The sequence below is a fragment of the Bacillus rossius genome, chromosome 1 (assembly GCF_032445375.1).
Source record: "Bacillus rossius redtenbacheri isolate Brsri chromosome 1, Brsri_v3, whole genome shotgun sequence".
Classification (NCBI taxonomy): domain Eukaryota; kingdom Metazoa; phylum Arthropoda; class Insecta; order Phasmatodea; family Bacillidae; genus Bacillus; species Bacillus rossius.
Window position 1 is genome coordinate 302,883,160 of NC_086330.1, and position 21,017 is coordinate 302,904,176.

The following is a 21,017-nucleotide window of genomic DNA, read 5'->3' on the forward strand; positions in this document are numbered from 1 at the left end:
TAGAACATTGGAGGTTAGGGGTCAAACATGCCATGGAGGCAAAAGAAGCAAAGAATGTTTCACAGTGCTTTTTTGTGTAAACAGCGATGGTTCTGAAAAAATGGAACCAATGGTTGTTGGTAAATTTGCTAAACCACGTTGTTTCAAAAATATAAAACACTTGCCATTCAAGTATAGGAACAACAAGAACTCTTGGATGACCTCATCATTGTTTCAAGAGTGGCTCAACAGTTTTGACTCAAGGATGGGTGTGTAAAACCGGAAGGTAATGTTGTTTATTGACCACTGTGCTGCCCATAATGCTAATTTTGCTGCTCTAAGGAACATCAAAGTGGTTTTCCCTCCACCAAATTGCACCAGTACATTACAACCACTAGATCAGGGCATCATAGCACAGGTGAAACGAGATTATTAAAGACAACTGGTGCAGTTTCTTCTGCGACAGATGGATTGTGGTAAACAAGCAAGAGCTTTAAAGTGGAACATTTTGCAAGCTATCCACAGATTTTGTTCGGCATGGAGCCGAATCAAGACTAGCACTGTTGTGAATTGTTTTGCCAAGGCAGGGTTCCCTGCAAACTCAAGTAGAGATGACTGTAAAGCTGAATGGGTGGAAGTACAAAAAATTTTTTATATCTGCCAGTCATCGTTCAATGATTTTCTACCATTGATAATCAGCTGACAACATGTCCTCCTGTATCAGATGAGACAACTTCAGAGTGTGACAAGGAGACCGCCCAGCCAAACGAAGATGAGGAGGAGGTTGAGTTCAAGCGGCCTCGGAGAGAAGAAATTTGTGCTGCACTAGATGTGTTGGAGAGGCTGTTCTTAACATCCACAAATTTATCTCGCCAAATGGGAGTTCTCGAAAGTATTGAGAAGGATGTTACTCGGGAACTGGGGGCAATGAAAAAGCAGTCATCAATTAAATACTTTTTTTCAAAATCAAAGTGAATTGTGTGTTTGTTAATGAGTTCCCATGAACTTGATTCTGCACCATCTGTTTTTAAAGAGAAGATCAGTTAAACTAGAATTTATAAATATTACACATTTTTATTCTTAATGTGTTTTCAGTTATTTACAAGTTTTCATGATTTTTTTATAGTGATGAGTTGAGAAATAAGTAATTTTTATACAGTTCCCAACAAACTTTTTATGTTGTTAATAGGCACAACCAAAAATAATGCAATTTTTACGATTTCAGTATAAAGAACTTCACTACAACAAACCACTGGCAATCTTGGGCCCTTGACGTTTGTTGCATTGAAGTTTTACTGTATTGCGAGAAAGACCACTTAATGGACGATAGTCAAGACGAATTTGTCATCACCATTGGGAACGACAGTGAAGATAGTGATACCGGTGAGGGTAGTGAAAACAGTGCCGAAAACAGTGATGGTTACTGTTCTACGTCCTGTGAAAGTAACGACAGTGTTTTGGCAAGTCCATTGTGAGTTTCCTGAGATGTGCAATACATTTTGTACGTTTGAAACAACATTATATTTCAAATATATCTCTATCGGCGTAGCTTGGTATTTCACTCATACATTTCTGAATCGTATTTAATTAGTTGGTATTGTTTATTTATAGCATTTGTAATGCTACACTTGTACAGGTTTACACAGGCTTCAGTGCAGGTTTTAGTCCCACCCCTATATCTGCAGATTCCTGGCTTTCTCTTGTCACACAATTTGTTAACGTTCTGAAAGAAAACAGCAAGAATACGTACAAAATATCTACCGTTACTTAGATATTATGTACAAAAAATTGTGTGGTTTTACACAAATGGATGTGGTAGCAGTGTCTTCGCCACAGTTGGTGTGGTTTTTGACAGACCCTTTCCCCATAAGTAAACTATGCATAATAGTAATATTTCTGTAAAAGAAACAGTTCAGTGAAATAATAGTTTTTTCACCTCATTATGTAAAATTGCAGACTACAAAAATTAAGTAATGCCACTGTCAGTTTGAATTGTGTGATAACTGGCACATACATAGTGTAAATTGCAGTGTTATTAAAAATATTTGTAACTTTTCTTACTTTCTTTCGCTTTCCACATGAAGTAAGAATGTAATGTATTCTTCCAGGATCCATTTTTTCAGTTTTTTTGATGCGGCGGATCCTGTGGGCAGTTTTTACTCCTTTTACGCCTCATAAACGTATCTCGAATATTTTTCCAGCGGCTTTTACACTCTTCAACTGAAACATAGGTACATAAAAATATACATATACAATGTAATATATCCTAAATAGCATGTTTTATAATTTGAACAAAATATTTTGCTAATGTACCGTACATAATGTTTCACATAATTACAACATTTCAGTTGTACAATATGTTAGAGAAATATTTTTTACAACTGTGGGTTCTTTACTCAAAAACAAGGTCAAAATACCACAAAAGCATAGGTCCAAAAATCCTTACTTTTTGCGGTATCAATGAAACATTAGTTCAATGTGCTGACAGGACTTCGTTTCGTCACCAGTGATTAAATTAATGTTGTAAGATAATTACGTTTTCATTATTAACTCAAAAACTAAGAATTGTCGAACCTATGTTTACATTTATTTTTTTCCTTGTTTTGGCGTATGGAACCCACCCTCGAAGTTCGTTTAAGTATTTCAACGATGACCGGTATATTTAATTTTTTGTTTTAGGTTCCTATCAACCGGTGAAAGCTACGCGTCTTTGGCATTTGCATTTCGCATCTCACCAAGCTACATAAGTCGAATTGTGAAAGAAGTGTCCACAGTATGCAGTGAAAGACTTCCATCAGTTTTCATGCCTACTCCAACCGAAGAACATCTTCTTGCAACTGCCAAGGAATTAGAAGAAAGTGGAATTTTCCAAGCGGATGGCAAACACGTTAGGATATTTTGCCCTGGAAGAAGTGCTTCTCTACTTATAACTATAAAGTTTTTTTTCTATAGTATTACTCGCATTTGTGGATGCAAACTACAAATTTGTTATGGTTATCGGTTCGTATGGCAAAGAAGGTGATAGTGGTATCATTGAAAATTCTGACATAGGAAAGATGATTACAGATGTCTCATTTTTTCCTCCTCCATGGACCATTGGGGAAAACTGTGTTTTACCACATGTTGTTGTAGGAGACGAAGCGTTCAAGCTGTCAACACGCATGATGAAACCTTTTTCAAGACGTGATGCTCACGAAGACAACAAGAAAGCTATTGTCAACTATCGGCTGTCACGTGCAAGAAGGGTCTCAGAAAATGCATTTGCTCTCCTGAGTCAAGTTTTTCGTATATTCTATAAACCAATAGCTGTTGATCCGAAGGTTACTGATGATTTAGTAATGACTGCTTGTCTTCATAACATGCTCCGAGACGCTTTCCTTGAAGAAAACAACATTAGTTATTTTCCCCTTTCAAGCCCAGAGAAAAGACCAAAAGAAAATTTAAGACCTTTAGTGGCTAGGGGTGGCTATGGAAATCTTGAAGGATTTGCAGTAAGGGAACGTTTTACCGACTACTTCAGTGGTAATACTGGATCGGTACTGTGGCAAATGAATCAAGTAACGAGAACTGATCGGCAAGAATGAAAACCAACAAGTGTTGTTACAACAATGACTAACTATCCATTACATAACATAACATAATTATATCACATTCATAAAACAGTTCTACTATGATATCCTCACATTTGCATCTTTGTACAGTTCATGTTGTGGGTTGTACAAGCTTGGGTGTCCTTTCACTAACTCAATACCGCATCATCCATTTTGGAGCAATAATTTTCACCTCAACACAAGGCACGTCAAAAATGAAAATGCTACAGCCGCTTACATCTGCACGGCTAGACTGCTCATGATGGCAGTTCCGTCGTCCGACACTAGAGTCGCTACAGTCGCGCGGCTACAGACGCGCGACTACAGACGCCCTATTCGAACGGCTTCCATTCAAAGCAGTTACGCGCAGCTGAAGTCACTTCAGTCGCCACATAGGAATTATACCTTAAGATGCACATAAAGTTGTGCCATTCCTGATTATACCCGAACAATTCACCTTCGGCAAACTTCAAAGTTTTGTTTTTGTAAATTCAAAATAAAAACACGGGCGTTGTTTATTAATATTTGGAGTATAAAAAGGCACGTGAACTTAGTCGAATGGAAAAATTGTTTAAGTGATGTACCGAAAAATAAGCAAGATTCAATTGTTGGCTATGTAGATAGTGAACTTGAATTTGAAGAATTTACGAATGGCCCAATACATTTAGGTCATTCGTACAGTGTGCGAAACAGTATTATTCATGCCACAGCAGGTGAAGAGATAATTTATTACCACTAATTATACATATCTTTATATATTAACAAAAAAACAGTTTGTTTGTAGTTTGTGTAGCGTGAATACGGTGAGACCTAGAGCTATGAATATATAGTACATGGGTTCTCCAGGAGGTGACTGTCTGCACCTCAAAGTATCCTTTTTGAAATTCATGTTTTTGTTTTTCCAAAATTACTTTAAGCAAAGCTGGCAGGGTCATGCCCAATTTCTTCTACAAATTCTCCAACTTTACATGTTTGTGTACGCCAAGGGCGTCGCCAGCTTGTTACATAAGAGTATGGTGAAATTATTCTATCCGTTCTTTTTTAATATTTTACAGATAAAAAGAAATATTTTCAGTATAATCACTCCTCAGAAGACGAGTTTGGCATGGATTATGGGGTTCAATAAAAAACAGGTTAACATTTTCTTTACTAACCTCTCAGCTTTAATAACTCAACATAATTTTCATCCCCATAGAATTTTTAATATGGACGAAACAGGACTCACAACTGTTGCATATAAGGTTCCTAAAGTGGTGAGTAAACGAGGTAAAAGGTGTGTAGGAAAGGTTATTTCAGCAGAGAGAGGTCAACTTGTCACTGTGGTTTGCTGCATGTCTGCGGGTGGAAATTATGTTCCTCCAGCAGTAATCTTTCCGCGACCAGGGACAACAATGCTGTGTTCAGACTCAGGTTACATCAACTCAGAATTATTTTTAGAGTGGTTAAAGGATTTTCAGAAACATGTCCTAGCATCTAAAGAAAATCCAGCTCTACTTATTTTAGACAACCACTCTTCACATCTCAGTTTTAATACAATTTTGTACTGCAGGGAGCACTGTATTCATGTGCTTTCAATTCCACCCCATAGTAGTCACAAAATTCAACCGTTTGATTGTTGTTTCTTCAAGGCATTGAAGGACTTCTACTCGCAAGCATCCGACCAATGGTTGCTGAACAACCCTGGTCGTTGTATAACTCTGTTTCAAATAGTAGAATTGTTTGGTTTTGCGTACAACAGATAAGCAACAATTAACAAATCGATACACGTCTTTAAAGTATGTGGAATTTACCCATTAAATCTCCACATTTTCACTGAAGAAGACTTATTGCCTTCATCTGTGACTGATCAATTTGTTCAAGAGCATTCATCCCTTTCTGAGATTACAACCTGTGATATTTCCCCTCCTTGCTCTAATATTGGGGTAGCACCATCATCCACATCCACTTCTAGTACTACAGCAGAAAAACCTTCATGTTCCATTCGCTCAGCTGTTGTGGTGAAGTCGCCTAATCAAAACTGTTGTAGTGGACCAAGAACTGATGTTTCACTACAAGATATTTTGCCCCTAACAAGAAGAAAGGAAAAACAGAATCGTAGGAAGAAGGGGAAGAAATCCTAAATTGTGTCTGGAATGCCATTTAAAGAAGAACTAGAAGCATATAAAGAAGAAAACACTTCAGCTTCTGGAAAATTGACAACAAGAAATAATCCAATTACAAAGAAAAGATTGTTTGAAACTACAACAGCGGAAAAGTGTTTAAGTAAGAAAGTAAAATCAAAGTCAACAGAGGAAATCTTGAGAACTGATACTTTTTGTCCAGCATATGAGTAACAATATCGTGATCCACCATTAGAGGACTGGATCCAGTGTAGTATGTGTATGGAATGGTGGAATGAATCATGTTCTAATTATGAGAATATTGGCAACTTTGTTTGTGATTATTGTTAAAGTAACCTTGTCTACAAATAAGTCTAGAAGTACTTTTAATTATGATAGTACTTATCACTTCTTTTTGACATATGAACAATTGAACTAGTCACTAGTGAAACTGTTATTATTTATCGATATGTCAAAGTAGTAGCTGAATTTATAAGCATAAAAATGAAACTAATTGGATAAAAATATGTATAAAAACTTTTATAATTTTGCCATTTACTTTTGTAGCAGTTTGTCTGTGGCTTGAATTATTGCACACTTTTGCCCCACTTAAAACGCAATCTTGCCCCACTATGGGGTAAAAGTGCGTTTTTGCATCACATTTTTGAATTTTTTTTTATAATTAGATTGGATGTTATGTTTATGTTGTCTTAGTATAAGAAACTGAATATAATATACTAAATATAACCAAAGTAACATGTCATTATTTGATTTTACATGCTAGAAAAATGCATGAGAATCTTAGATGCGTCATCTTGCCCCAACTTACTATATATGTGTTTCCACGAAAGTATTTCAAGTCTCATATGATGAATGGTGCACCTACTTGATCCATAGGGCTAGCTAGCCTATATGGTTGGATGACTGGCGAACTATTCCCATTTGTGATGGAACATTTATCAAGAATACAAATAGCTCAAAGAAAAACCCATAGATTATGATTTGTGACAACCATGAGAGTCACTTATCGCTCAGGGTATTAGACATGGCCAAAGAAGCTGGAATTACCATCTTGACTTTGCCTTCCCACACTAGCAACAAATTGCAACCACTAGACCCAACAGTGTTTGCACCATTTGAAGGCTATTATGACGTAGCTGTGGAAATGTGGATGTTGAATGTGCTGGAGGAGCTTACGTGAAGGCAATGACACCGACATCTATTGTTGCAGAATTCAGGAGAGCTGGGATTGTCCCTTTCAATACTTAAATTTTTACTGATGCAGACTTTCTATCATCACAAGTAACTGATCGACCAGAATCACCTGATAGTAATAGAATAGGATTAGCATATGGTTCGCAGTGCTTTGAAGAGAGAACCAACAAATTTGAAGATACAAGCATCAGGTCTATACAAGATGTTGAAGAAATAATAGCCAATGAAGTCGCAGATACAAGCACCAGAACCACGCAAGATATCAAATAAATAACCACCGATGAAGTTGCAGGTACAAGCACCAATACTATAGGCCTACAAAATGTTGAAGAAATAACAACCAGGAGTCCTTATATCTCTCCACGAGAATTTAGAGGCTTTCCTAAAGCTGGTCCAAAGAAAAATTCCTCTAAGACATAGGAAACCAGGAAGAAGTCTCATACTTACTGACACCCCTGAAAGGGTAGCAAATGTAGAAAGAGACAACAAACGAAATGAGAAAAATGTGTCAAAAAAGAAAGTTGCACGAAATGTTTTATCAACACTGACTGAAAGAACCAGAGATTCTGCAGAAGAAGATGATGTGGATAACATGTCTCTACATGATTCATCTGATGGGGAGAATCATTTGAAGAGTTCAAAGAGTTAGAAAGAGAACCCCTTGTTAATGAATTTGTCTTGGTACATTTTCCGAAAAATATTTTTTATGCAGCAAAAATAATAATAATAAAACAAGATGATCAACATGATTTACAAGTGTCGTACATGAGAAGTAAGAAATGTGGATTTGTGTGGCCAGATGTCCCTGATATAGTTTCTGTTGACATATCAGCCATTGTTATGATTCTTCCAGAGCCACGGCAGCAAATGACAAAAAGACTCTGTGGAATCGTTAAATTTTGTTAGTTTTGTAAACCTCAAAATTTGGTAAAAGATCCATCCATTCAGTTTAATGCATTTCTTAGATATTTTCGTAAGTGTTTGATGCATTTCTTGGGTATTTTAATAACTTTTTTAACAGTAAATCTGTGTTATCCCATTGTGTTGTTATTTAAGATAAAACATGTTCTTTTCTTTAGAATGGCTTAAATTTTATAATATAAAAACTCTTAATATATACCGAATATACTTTTCATGTCTGTAAATACAGTATATATGAATTTCAAAAGCTTTATTTAAACAACAAAGTTTCACTAATTGAGTTAAATGCATAACTAAAATTAATTTAGTACTGTATCAGTGTCTACCACCCATGGTGCACGGTGAGAAAAAAACAAGTCTGCTTAAAATTGTTACAATTTATAATTTATTGCTGCTATTACAAATATTATTCCTCCAAAACATACATGTAACAACACTTTTCCTACTCTAAAAGCAAACATAGATCATTTTCAAAACATTTAATGTTTTTCAAGGATAAATGAAATTTTTGTCTCACTGTGTACTACCCTCCCCTAAACGTTATTTGCCCAAAATTTCTCAATCATGCAAAACAGAATGACAGATTTATTTCCACAGGTTAAGAAAATGATTTAATAAATAATCTTAAACAAATTTAACCCTACTATAAACCAAATAACTATTAAAGTCGCACACAGTTTTATGGAAGAATTAGAAATTTGAAGACACAGTTAGTGAAGGTATTTGTGTATGTTTTTTATGTGTTTTGAAGTTAACTATTAATAGTATAATGCATGGGAATGTCCCAGCTGAAAACTATTTATTTGTGAAACTGTCTCTTGAAATTGCATTGAACTTGATTTTGAAATTAAAATAATTTTATAATTTTATAGATTTTTTTCTATCAATTAAAAAAAGCATGGTGTAGCAAAAGCATACATTACCAACAGCAGCTTCCACTAACAAAGTAGTACAACTCATTATCAGCATGATTGTAACATCATGGTATCTTCACCCATCATCATTCTTCAAGAGAAATACTGTAAAATTGAGTGGATGGAAACAGTCCGTTCAGAAAAAAATAATAATAAAAAAATCTCAGAAAAATCACTCTTAATGGTGTTGGCAAATAACTTGCAATATAGAAAAAAGTTATTAATTAATAATTTTATTCATTAAGATGTTTGTGCATACTGTTTCAATTCACGTCACGGTTTCTATTCACTCCGTTTTACGGTAGTAATATGTTAACCCGCAACTCATATATATATATGTATGTGTGGTTGTGTGTCAGTGATGTGATTTTATATATATATATATATATAAAAAGTTTTTAATACAGAATTTAAAAAAAATTGGATGCCAGGCAAGAATGTCCGTTAAGTGTGTACGGGTTTATCCCGATTTCACATCGCCAGATTCAAGGAGAAAAAAGTGTGCCGTGAGTACATTACCTGATACACATACTTATTTCCCAACACCTCTTTTGTGTTTTCAAGACTGTGAAGAGATTACAGGTTCACGAGTAGTACTTAATTTTAATTGTAAATTCTCTCCTGCAAATGATAAAGAATGAAAGGATTTTACATTTGCAAATTACAGATGAAATGGGCCATCAGAGAAATTCTTATCTCAGAACTATCTTTTGAGAAAAGCCATATCACCTGCAAAATTAAATCATACATTACATTGTTCCTATCACTTCCTTTCCTCCACTTGAGTGGAGCACATTTGTGATAAAAAAAGGTTAATTTTCATGATGAAAAACTGAACCCTCTCCACAAATCATAATTTTTCTGTAAGTATGTAGTCCATATCCAAATAATTGGTCTTCCTCTGTAGTCTAGATCACATGACAGCTGAAAACTTTTCTGTGCACAATCACAAGAAATACAATATTTTATAATGTGTGTGTCTTTCATGGATACTTCAAATGTAAGCTATTTTGAAATGAGTGTGAATAGGTACCAATTGATAAGTATTGCATGTACATGTGTGTATAATACATATTTGTATATGTTTTACATAATTATTAAATGTTTCATATACTGCACAATAACTAAATGCAATAGATTGTGCCGGAAATTAGGCATTTCGTCACCTTTTTTTAATTTTTCTATAATTTTAAAATTTTTTGGGAAATCTTTTTTTTTTTAATTTCTCTGGTTGTTAAGGGGGTGCTTTACTTTTTGTTATGCCGGTGTACGCCACGTGTTTAAACTTTGTGCCATTGGACCGAAGCCCCTTTCTCAGGGGGCCAATCTGATATTTTGCTGTCTAATGTGGACGTGGGCAGCCCGGTTGATTTTCTCTCGCCTGCGGTCACGTCCCGAGTCGGTAATATTATTTCTCTTCATGACCAAAATTGCATACAGCAGCTTCTGGGCTGCAAGCTGCTACTTCTGAGAGGCCTGCTGAGAATAGCAAGTCTCATCACAAATGGGTCTCCAGTGGACCTGCGTTCCCACCTAGTGGAATTTTCTGCCCACCCTCCCCTCTCTCTTCACCACACCCTTTCTTCACCACACCTTAGTTCTGAGAAATCAAGTCGGGAGCAGTGACCTGACGTGAACTTAGCCAAGACGATGGCCTAATTCAAGGACCGACAGAGACGTCCACGACATCTAGCAAACAAAAAGTAACCGCGGGCCTGGTCGCCAGCGTGCAGAGCTCACCCTCATGACACCTGGTGGCAAGTCAGCTCACCGCCTCAGTTAGTTCCCATTTACGCCGCTAGAGAGCAGTGCCGCGGCGCCATATGGCACTATGCTTCCTTCTCGCGGCCTGTAGAAGTCGATTGTTTGTTGCCTTCTGTTCTGGCCGGTAGAGAGCGCGCATGTCGTGTTCTTGTCACGCCCGCCTCGGACTCCTTTGGAAATTTACGGCTTAGAACCGAACCTTCCCCTTCCTCCCTAGGGCTTTAGCGCCCGTTTTAATTAGAAGCCTTGTCCGCCATAGCGGGCACTCAGTACTCTGACCTCGGCTACTGACCACGTCTTCTCGGCATCCTCTGCGCTAAGAGGCTTTTCGCATAAAAGATGTAGTCAGTTGCTTAACTCTTTGAAGCACAAGTATGCAATTTACCAATATAATAAAATATTTCTTTATTATTGAGACATAATTAACTGAAATAATACAAAAAAATTATTTACACACATTTAGTTATTAATATGTTCGTTATCAGGTGGTATGAATACTATACCACTATGCAAGTATGTGTCAATAATATAAATAATTTAAAACCAGTTGCCATTACTATAATTAGAACTGACATCCATTTCTTATATTTTACTTGATGCGTGAAACTCCCGGAAACACTTTTTGTTTTTACTGAGACACAAAGGAACCTTAGACACAGAACACATCCACATTGTACGAACTTGTTTGTATTTCTTGCTGCACTTAGCACAGCGTCTGGCTGTGGATCGTTCAGGCTAATGTGCTGAACCCTGCAAACGTATATCTGCACTAACATGTGGTTTGTGTTTTCTGACTTGAATTTGGGCTCTTGGTGAATGCACTATTGACTGTTTAGTTAGTGTCCCTGCTACCAAACTGGTCATCACGTTTCTTCGAAATGTTTTAGCACTCATTTTCTCCTGATCCTGCAGTTCTTTCCAGATTATGAAACTGTTCACAACACATACATCAAGAAGAAGGGGTGTTACAAGATAAAGGAGATCAAAAGAAAGTACTATGTGTGTGTGTGTAAAAACTTGAAACACAAAGTTTTATATCGATTGCAAACATTTCAGTATGTTTTTTAAGGTAATTTTGATTATGGGCTGAAAACAAATGTATATTTAAAATTTAAACATTGAAAGTGATCAATTTATGTTTTAATATTGATATACTTGTATACTGAAGAAACCCAATGCATAGCCATTTAATTTCATTGATTTATTGATAAACTGCTATTTGGCCATAAGCCCGGTGGCAAGCACTGCCCCACTACTTCCTCTCACTCTTCTACGAAACTGTGCTACACTCCTAGCCCTCACGCACTCCTCTTTTAACACATTCAATTCACCTATTGTTCTCACAACCATGGCATACTTCCCCGTTTACGTCCTTCATCGTTCCTTGAATACATCTAAAAGTTTCATCGTTATATTATTTATTTTAATTTTTAATCTACATATTTGGATGTTTGAGTATTCTTTCTTGAGCTATGTCTACATCAAACATACTTTCTCCTTCTAATCACACCTATCCAAAGCTGAAAAACCAGTTGAAGTTTGTACAGAATCTAGTTTTTTTTTTTCTGTTCTGTACTTAATATTTTTCCAGGCTAAACAAGAAGACATACACACACTATTATCAAAATAATGTTAAATTAAATAATTTTACTTTAGAGATACATTATACATACATTCATAACATTAATGACAGAGAAACATATTTCTTTAAAACTTTATAATGTGGAGTACATTGTAACTAATGTGAGAATTACTGGTAATAGACTACTACATTTTATCATATAAATCTTAATTTGAGATCCCTGCCATTGTAAACTATAAGTTAAGATATGTGAACATCATCTGTTGGTCATTGTTGTCATGGTCAAACCTCACACAGGCATTACTGAATGCATTGCAATGCTCAAACATTAAAAATAATACTTTTGACATTTTTAGAAGACATGATAAAACTTAAAAACTTTCTGATTGTTGGGGATAAAAATTTACATTTTTTTCCTGCTGTTATCAAAGTTTATTTACAGTGTGCTTATTAAATACAGTCTAATAACATCAGTTTTCCTAGTTCTATATTCAGTATCATAATTTAACTCCCAAAGTAAAAGTCAATCCACTATGAATGTATCAACTAATTTGTACACATGAGTCATCACAAATATTCTTAAAATAAAACAACTATACCATTCACTCGCTTATGCTTGACATAATTCTTGGTAGTTATCACAGCTACTGGTTCAATATGGTGTGTTGAAAAATGCAAATTTCCTGAAGTTTCAGAAAGTACTTCATTTAGAGAGTCCTTAAACTCATTAAATCCAACTGCATTATTTATAAAAAAAACTATATGTACCTCAATATATCTGTAGTTCAGGGTGTCCACCAATATTTACAAAATATTTTCCAGTACATTCAAAAATATCAAATTAATTTCTAGTTACTTCTCAATTTTGAAAATAGCATAAATATAGATGCCTCAATTTAATTTTCTTAAAACCACGAAGAACGTAGACTTGATTCATAGTTTAATTACACATAATAAAAATAACATACAAAATATAGTCCATTTAATGTATATAAATGGAATACTTTTAAAAATACTGCAGAGCAAACTTACCCTTTAGAGTAGTAGCAAGTTAAACTGTTTCAGTACAAGTGTCTATGTATTTCTCTTGAAAACCTTGCTAATACTGAGTACACTATGTATCACTTATAAACAATGTCCTCAATGACACCCACGCCATTAACATTCTGGAAATTACAACTATGCCACAAGCAATTGTTCAATAAAAGTTAACCAATGTACGTTCTTGATTATTGTAATCAGTAAACCAATTTTGGGATTTGTGTTTCAAAATTTGTTTAGTGAATTAAAATATGCCTACGCCTATAATACATAATTTAAGCAAGTATTATTGCAAACCAAATTCAGATTCTATAAATTTATTTTACAAGAACACTGCATTGCATCACTTATTAATCCAAATCCATTTCTAACTGCTGCTTCAATTTTTCAACATATTTATTTTTGCTGAAATTTCATTAAGTGCCTTTTTCTTCTCTTCAATTAGTTTTCTTTTCTTTATTTCCAGTTGTCTTATTTCCAAAGCCATTCGTTTTCTTTTATCTTGCTTTTGCTCTTCTGAGTCTTTCTCCTGTCGCTGTTTTTCCAGGGCTTCTTTGTATTTACCATTGGCATTTCTCATTGCAAACACAACAGACTTTGTTATTTCAATATTGTCCAAGCCTCCCTTCACAGTTACAGAATCATGAATCATTCGCTGTGCCACCAGTGACTGTTCCTTTAAGTTTTCCACCAAACATTCCCTGTTAACTGAAAAACCCCTTTCTAGATTTGAGTTGCCATGTGACATGATGAGAATGAGTTTAACAAAGTTTTCCAGATTTCTGTATTCTACCTTGTGCTCAAGGACTTCCATCCAAAATTTATCTAAACGTATATCACTTCTTGAGTAGTGAATCATTTGATATTTGACGCTTTCTCTAGAGCACAAGTCAGTATACTCACGTTGTATTTTATCTGCTACATTGCCTTCCATTACATTCCTTGAAACAAGGGTTTCAAGAGTTTGTCGTAGCCTTGTATTTCCTTTATCTGATGCAGAAATATGCGGACTAAGGCAAGAAACAGATTCTGTAAAAGAATACTTTAATGGTGACCTCTCCATACATTTCTGGATAAATAACTTCAGGAATGTTCTGCAGTCATTTTTGAAGACAAGAATATCTTTTTCAGTAGCACCCTTACATTTATTTAGAGCTGACCTCGTCGCAAAACCAACATCAATGTCTTTAGAAAGCATTAGAGTTTCCTTTTTTCCAATGTCAATCTTCAGAAAATTTGAGCTCATTACTTCAGCTCTGACTATTCTTGTCATGATATTCCGTACAAGATCAGACAGTGTTTCAAACAAGAATGGCACCATTGGACTGTCCGTCTGAAACTCTCTCAAGAAGGGCTCGACCTGTTTGGACAGAGACTGAAAAAAAGTCAGTTTGGCCAATAATAACCTATCTTTGAGACTACTAACAACAGTTTTGAAACTATTGCATTTGGGTTCCATTGGAGTGCCTTCAACTGTTTTTACATATTTTTCTATGCAAGGAAGAACCTGCAAGGCTCTTGATACAACAATGTCATTTTCAAGCCACCTTACATTGCAGAACTTCAATGGGAAAACAGAGCTTCCTGTAACCTGAATGTAATCTCCTCGCCTAGCAGGGGAATCTTTGAACAAATAATACAAAGCTCTAAGAAATTCATTTAGATTCCATTCAGTTCCCTTGAGCCCTACCTTAAATGCATTGTGCAACGTGTGCAACCCACACGATCCAATATCAAGCAACTTGGGTCCATCAACCTCACAGGACGAGAGTTCACTGTTCAATAATTTTTGAAGTTTCAAATTAACATTCGGTCCATCCATAGACAACTGCATAATTTTATTCAGTGGTATGCCTATCAGTGCCTCTTTAATGCCTTGAAGGAGACAATCATATGTAGAATGCTTCAAAAAAACAGATGTCAAGTACCTGGTACATACAGTATTGGTGTTACAATCCCAAAACCATACAGCTACATCCATCTGCTGGCTCTGTGCTACTTTGTTTAGGGATTCATCAAAGCCTAAAGTAATCTTACTACATGTTTTCAACAGACCTTCTAGCTCATTCTTGAAGTATGGTGCTAGGCCATAAACAATTGAATATGCCATTTTAGTCCGGTGGAGTTGCATGCTATTGGCAATTTCACATGTTGGGAACATTTTCTTAAAGAGGCTGCAATTTCTTTCTGCTGAGCGTAAGGATGAGTGGTTTAGCACCGTGGATAAACACCAATAAGCCTCTGCCTTTGTAACACTGTCTTTAGTCAGCATTCTTTTCAGACCACTACCTTCAACTGTGTGTAAATGTGATTGTTGTATGTCAGGTGATTGAAATGGTGACGATTCAGATTTTTTGTTTACTGGCATGCTTAGTATGCTCACTGACTCACCAACTGACGTTTCTTGTCCAATGCTTATTTTACACGTATCTTGACTGGATGCATATGTAGACACAACTGATGAATCAAGTGCAAATGACGTAGAGGCATGTATAGCAGACGTAGAAGCGGTTGAAACAGATGTTGAAGCAGTAGATGCAGAAGCAGGTAAAGCAGATGTTGAAGCAGCAGATGTGAAATCAGGTACAACAGATGTTGATGCAAATGAATACATCAATGGTGGCGTTGAGTTCTGAACTTTAAGGGCCCTGACACACGAGCGACCGAGTCGCGCGACTGAGACGCGCGACTCGGTCGCCGGGAAATCGCTTGCCATAAGATAGCATGGGCGTGGGTGAGAACCTGGCACACGGGCGACTGAGCGCGTCTCCATCGCGCGTCTGTCGCCAGCAGACGCGAATCCCCGCGACAGATCGCGGCGACCAGTCGTGCGGGAGCCTTGCACACGGGCGACTTTTAGCCGCGCGTCCGAGCGACTGTCGGTCAGTATCTGGCTGTATGTGCTGGCGAGGAAGATGGCGTTCGATTGTGACCGTTTTATAATCGAAATAGAATCAAGGCCAGCTATTTGGGATTCCAGATGTGATGAGTATGCTAACAAATGCAAAAAGGGAAAGGCATGGGAAGAGGTGTGCGATATGTTCGTTGAGAACTTCAAAGCCATGGATAGCGTCCATAAAAATAAAGCAGGTAAGTGTAATTTATAAATATAAGTGGTTAGTGGTGATCTGAATATTTCGTGCAGCCCTGCATTCACTTTATTTGTTTCAAATGTATTATAAACATAATTGTTCTACGTGAAGCCTATTTACTAGACAGAGTATTGCAATAATTTTATAAAACTTATAAAACGAATATAATATTTTTTTTCATTATTCCTTTATAGAAACGTTACTACGTTTTTAAATGATTTACAATCGTGAAGATTACTGTTCAAAATATTTACATTATTGTCGAAACTGTTTGGATGTGCCCGCTGCATTTTCGTATCGGGTGTTCTCTTCAAACGTCCGTTTAAGTATTCATATTACCACGAACCACCTGATATTGGCAATAATTACAACACATGTGAAATATTGTATAGTTAATATATCTCTTAACAACAAACAGGTGTGAAATTTTAACAGTTCGTGTTATTCTTCCCTCATAAAATACAAAACCACTGTGCGTGCATGTGAGTCATTGCCAATGTAAATAAATTAGCTATTAATGGAAGGGTTTGTTTTCAAATTACATTGCAGTATTTTGCTTCTACGCGGAATTCATTGTAACTTACGCTTATGTCTAATGTTTACGATAAACATAGAAATACAAGTAAAATACGATATAATATTGTTACGAACGTGGGAACGATAGGGTTCGAAAGGATAGCCCCTTTTTTTAATTAATTATCACTATTTTTATTGGTGCTACTATTTACAGTTTTATTTACAAGTTATCCTGGCTTGATATAGGCTCGAAATAAAGAAAGTCTCTCTCAGTCCGTCACAGTCTTACCGCAGCCACAGATCGCCGTAAAGTGTCCGCCGATGTCACACAGGGCACTTGCTGGCTTCGCCGATGTTATACACTCTCTTCCCAGAAGTCGCCCGGTCTTCGCCGCCTCGTCGCACAGGTCTTCGCCTCTCCACACTGCGCCAGACGCGCCACACAATTATCTGCTCTGATGCAACCGCCCCCTGCTGATATAGAGGTCGGCCTTACATTTAGAACCTTCGAGATGCTCTTTGACATTGCGCAACTAGGGACGTCCAGGATTACGTGCTGGGGCCGGCGACGATGTCGGAGAACATTCAAGAACCGTTCCATTGACCGACCAGGTGCAGCCAGGTCATTAGCGCAGGCAGGGCGAGGGTGAAGGGGGGGCAGGCAGGCCGCGTGTCATCAAGATAAAGATAAGGCACGCGCGGCGCTAATCTGTTTCCGAGAAGAGCATCGCTCCGTCCCCACTGCGACTGGGCTTGCACGTAACAATATAATTAAAAGTAGCGTAACAACTAACATAATTCCAAAGTGAACACATTTTCGCATACGGAAATTTTGTTTTCTCTATATTTTGTTTATGCCACAAAATTCACCATGGCTACTGTCCAATGTAACGGTTATACGGTTATAACTATTACGTTGTTGAATGTGACACCTCTATAAAAGTTAAATTTCACTAGTATTGTTCACTCTTCAAAGCAAAAAATATTGCCATGGCACTGACCCTTGTTCACTAGAAAAGTAATCGGAAAACTTTTCTCGGATTGTTAAAGCTGATCGTGTATTTCCTGGTCGTGTAAGCGGCTCCCCTTCATCTAGTCCCACGACGTTCAGAGTGCTGTCAAATTCAACACCATCCCTTTCTCTAACAAAATTGTGTAAAATACAACATGCTTTCACTATAGTTTCTGCGTTTTCAATTTTCACGTCCAATGGCCTGTGAAAGATACACCACTTATTTGTAAGTATGCCGAAAGTGCATTCGATGTAACGTCTGGCTCGTGACAGCCTGTAGTTAAATATTTTCTTTTTTTGAGTAAGATTTTTCCCACCATAAGGCCTCTGCATGTGAGTTGAAAGAGCAAATGCTTCGTCACCTACGAAGGTAAAGGGAAGTGGCTCTCCATTTTCAACTATTGGCCTATCACTTGGGATGTTCAACGTATTATCCTTCATCTTCTGAAACAGCTCACTGTTTTTATATATTGCTGAGTCTGATGATTTTCCATAAGAACCAACATCAACAAATAAAAACCTATAATTAGAGTCGCATAATGCTAACAACACCATGGAAAAATATTTCTTGTAGGAAAAATAGGTTGACCCACTTTTAGCAGGTTGAATAAGCCTTACATGCTTGCCATCTATTGCTCCTAAACAGTTTGGGAAATTTGCACGTGTTCCAAAACCGTCAGCAATCTTCAGCCAGTCCTCTTGCATTAACTGCGGGAAACATGCTTCATGTAAAAGCCGCCATATTGTTTCACACACTTCAATAACAATCTTGCGACATGTGGAAATTCCACAACGGAATGTGTAATGCAATTCTGTGAACGAACATCCTGTAGCAAGGTACCTGCAAAAAAAAAAAAAAAAAAACACACACACTAAAAATATGCACCTTACATTATTGTTTTTTTTTTTTTTTCAGCTGCAGATCTGCAACGGAAATGGAAGAATCTACGTGACTGTTTCAGAAGAGAACTGGCTAAACAGAGGAATTGTAAATCAGGTTCTGCAGCAGATGGCAGGAAACAATATATATATTTCCAGCAGTTAACTTTCCTATTGCCAGTATGCGACACCAAACCTACAACAGAAGAATCTCCAGACTTGCACACGCAAGCCACACCCGCAGCAGCTACATCTACGGCACCTACTTCTCTTAAAAGAAAAAAACCGTCACCAGAAACAGAAGAACTTGAGCTACTTCAGTCGCTTAGAAGAAATATGGAAAAACGACATGCAGGTAGAGAAGAAGAAGACAGTGACAGGCATTTCTTGTTGAGTCTTTTGCCGTACTTCAAACGTCTGCCAGACGATATGAAACTTGAAGTTCAAAGCGACTTTTTAAACACCTTAAGAAGGTACAATCAGGTGTCAATTTCTGGTCATCGATGTCCTTCTCAGACTTCTGTCTACCCTCATTCTTCTCCATCAGTGATCACAGGCCCATCATTTGTTTCGCTTCCATACCCTAGTAGTAATACAAGTACCTCTGGAGTACGCAACCAACAATTTACACCCACCATCAGTCAGTCTTACAACTACGGGTCTCATTCAACTTCAGAAACATCGCAGTTAATGAGTCAACCCCAGCAGCCGCTGCAATGCCACGCCTTATCACCAATGTCACCAGCAGCTTCCTCATCAGTATCTCTCCAGTCTGATACGTCAAGTATTTGTGAAGACTATTTTAACTGATACCTAATAAATTATAAGACATGTGACCTTCATGGAAAGAGCAGTTTCAGTGAATAACAAATAAATATGTTATCTAACAATTTTCTTCTAAATTTATGAAAGAATTTATTTTCGTGTGCAAAACGATAAACATTTATGTGTTGGATCTTTGAGACAATATCGTGTCACGTAATAATAAATGTTACTTATTTGGGGTATGTTCAGAAAATGTTTTTTTTTAATAATATGATAATAAATGCTTCAACTATACCCTTAAAATACATGTAACTGTCTAATTAAATTATAATTTCAGCCGTAGCCAAACACATTTCACTCCTGTGTTCCTTGTACAACTATGAAATGAACTATTTGTCTGCTTATACAAGTGTACCCACCTTAATGTAATTGCAAGTCTCTCTTCAGCAGGGATACTTCTTCTCATACTTGTGTCAACTTTTTCAATGTGAATTTTCAGTACATCCAGAAGATCCGAGAAAGTACTCCGAGACATTCTGAAATAGTTAAAATATTTCGAATTGTCTTCTTTTAGCTCACTCATAATCGTATAAAACTGGCCCCTTGCTAAGCGGTCTGCAGTTATTGGGTGCATCCATAGTACACGTTGCCTGCGACGACGCCGGCGCCGACGGCAACGACGCCTTAGGACAATGCCAAGAACTGTTTCTTCGTCGGTGTCCATATTCACAATGAAGAGTGTGTCGCGTGAACCTGGCACACGAGCGTCTCGGTCGCGCGGCTGAGTCGCTCTACTCGGTCGCTTGGACGCTCGACTGCAGTCGCGCGTCTCAGTCGCGCGACCGAGACGCTCGTGTGCCAGGGCCCTAATTCTTGACAAATGGTCCTTTCCTTTGCTATGAGAAACCACCGCACTCCTACCCATACTGTCTAGAGCAAAATGTTTGTTGCATACTTTGCATTTAGCTCTATACAAGTCGGTTGTAACAAGGGTTAGCCAAGTGAATTCTTGCTCCCACTTACTATTATATTTTATTTTGCCTCGTCGCGAACGCATTATGATTTATAGGAATTACAGACACTGGCGTCTATGTTGAAATGACACTAGTAAACTTGGCCTACATGACCAATACTAGACAAAAGTATCGAACATAACACAATGTGAACATCACTTACGCAGCATACGAGAAGCGTCACATAAAAATAAATAAATAAATATTACATTAATCACAACAAAGAAAATCACACTTTTTGTGGACTACACGTCTCTTTTGCAAATCTGTAATTCTAGTTAATTACCGCGCTGCGGAAAAATACTGTCATAACCCATCTCTCACGGCGCACTTAGTAGTATCAACACCTTTGTCTAGAGAATGTTAACAAAGAGTCCGAGGTTATCCCACGAAGAGTAACATTTGAACTGAAACAATTTAAGCAGTGATCCGAGAGAAATATTGTGTTCTCTTTAAAAAATGTCCGTAAAACAGTAACACTACGGCCTATCCACCAAATCAACTTGCCAACGAACTGCGGTAACGTTTACCGCCTTTTGTTTCTCGCACCAAGAAACGACAATTCTCGTACTACACGCCATAAAATTCGTTCCCGTACAGATTACCACCCAAAGCTACCGGTTTAGAAGTGCCAC

The 21,017-nt window shown here is 37.2% G+C and overlaps 1 protein-coding gene across 1 annotated transcript; it reads left to right on the top strand.

Annotated features, from left to right (window-relative positions):
• Nucleotides 1-13,457: 13,457 nt before the first annotated feature.
• LOC134527835 (uncharacterized) lies at nucleotides 13,458-20,098 on the top strand. Its single transcript, XM_063360783.1, has 2 exons — nucleotides 13,458-16,195; nucleotides 18,642-20,098. Exons 1-2 carry the CDS (start codon nucleotides 16,021-16,023, stop codon nucleotides 19,412-19,414), a joined length of 948 nt encoding a protein of 315 aa, XP_063216853.1. The 5' UTR covers nucleotides 13,458-16,020; the 3' UTR covers nucleotides 19,415-20,098.
• Nucleotides 20,099-21,017: the final 919 nt, after the last annotated feature.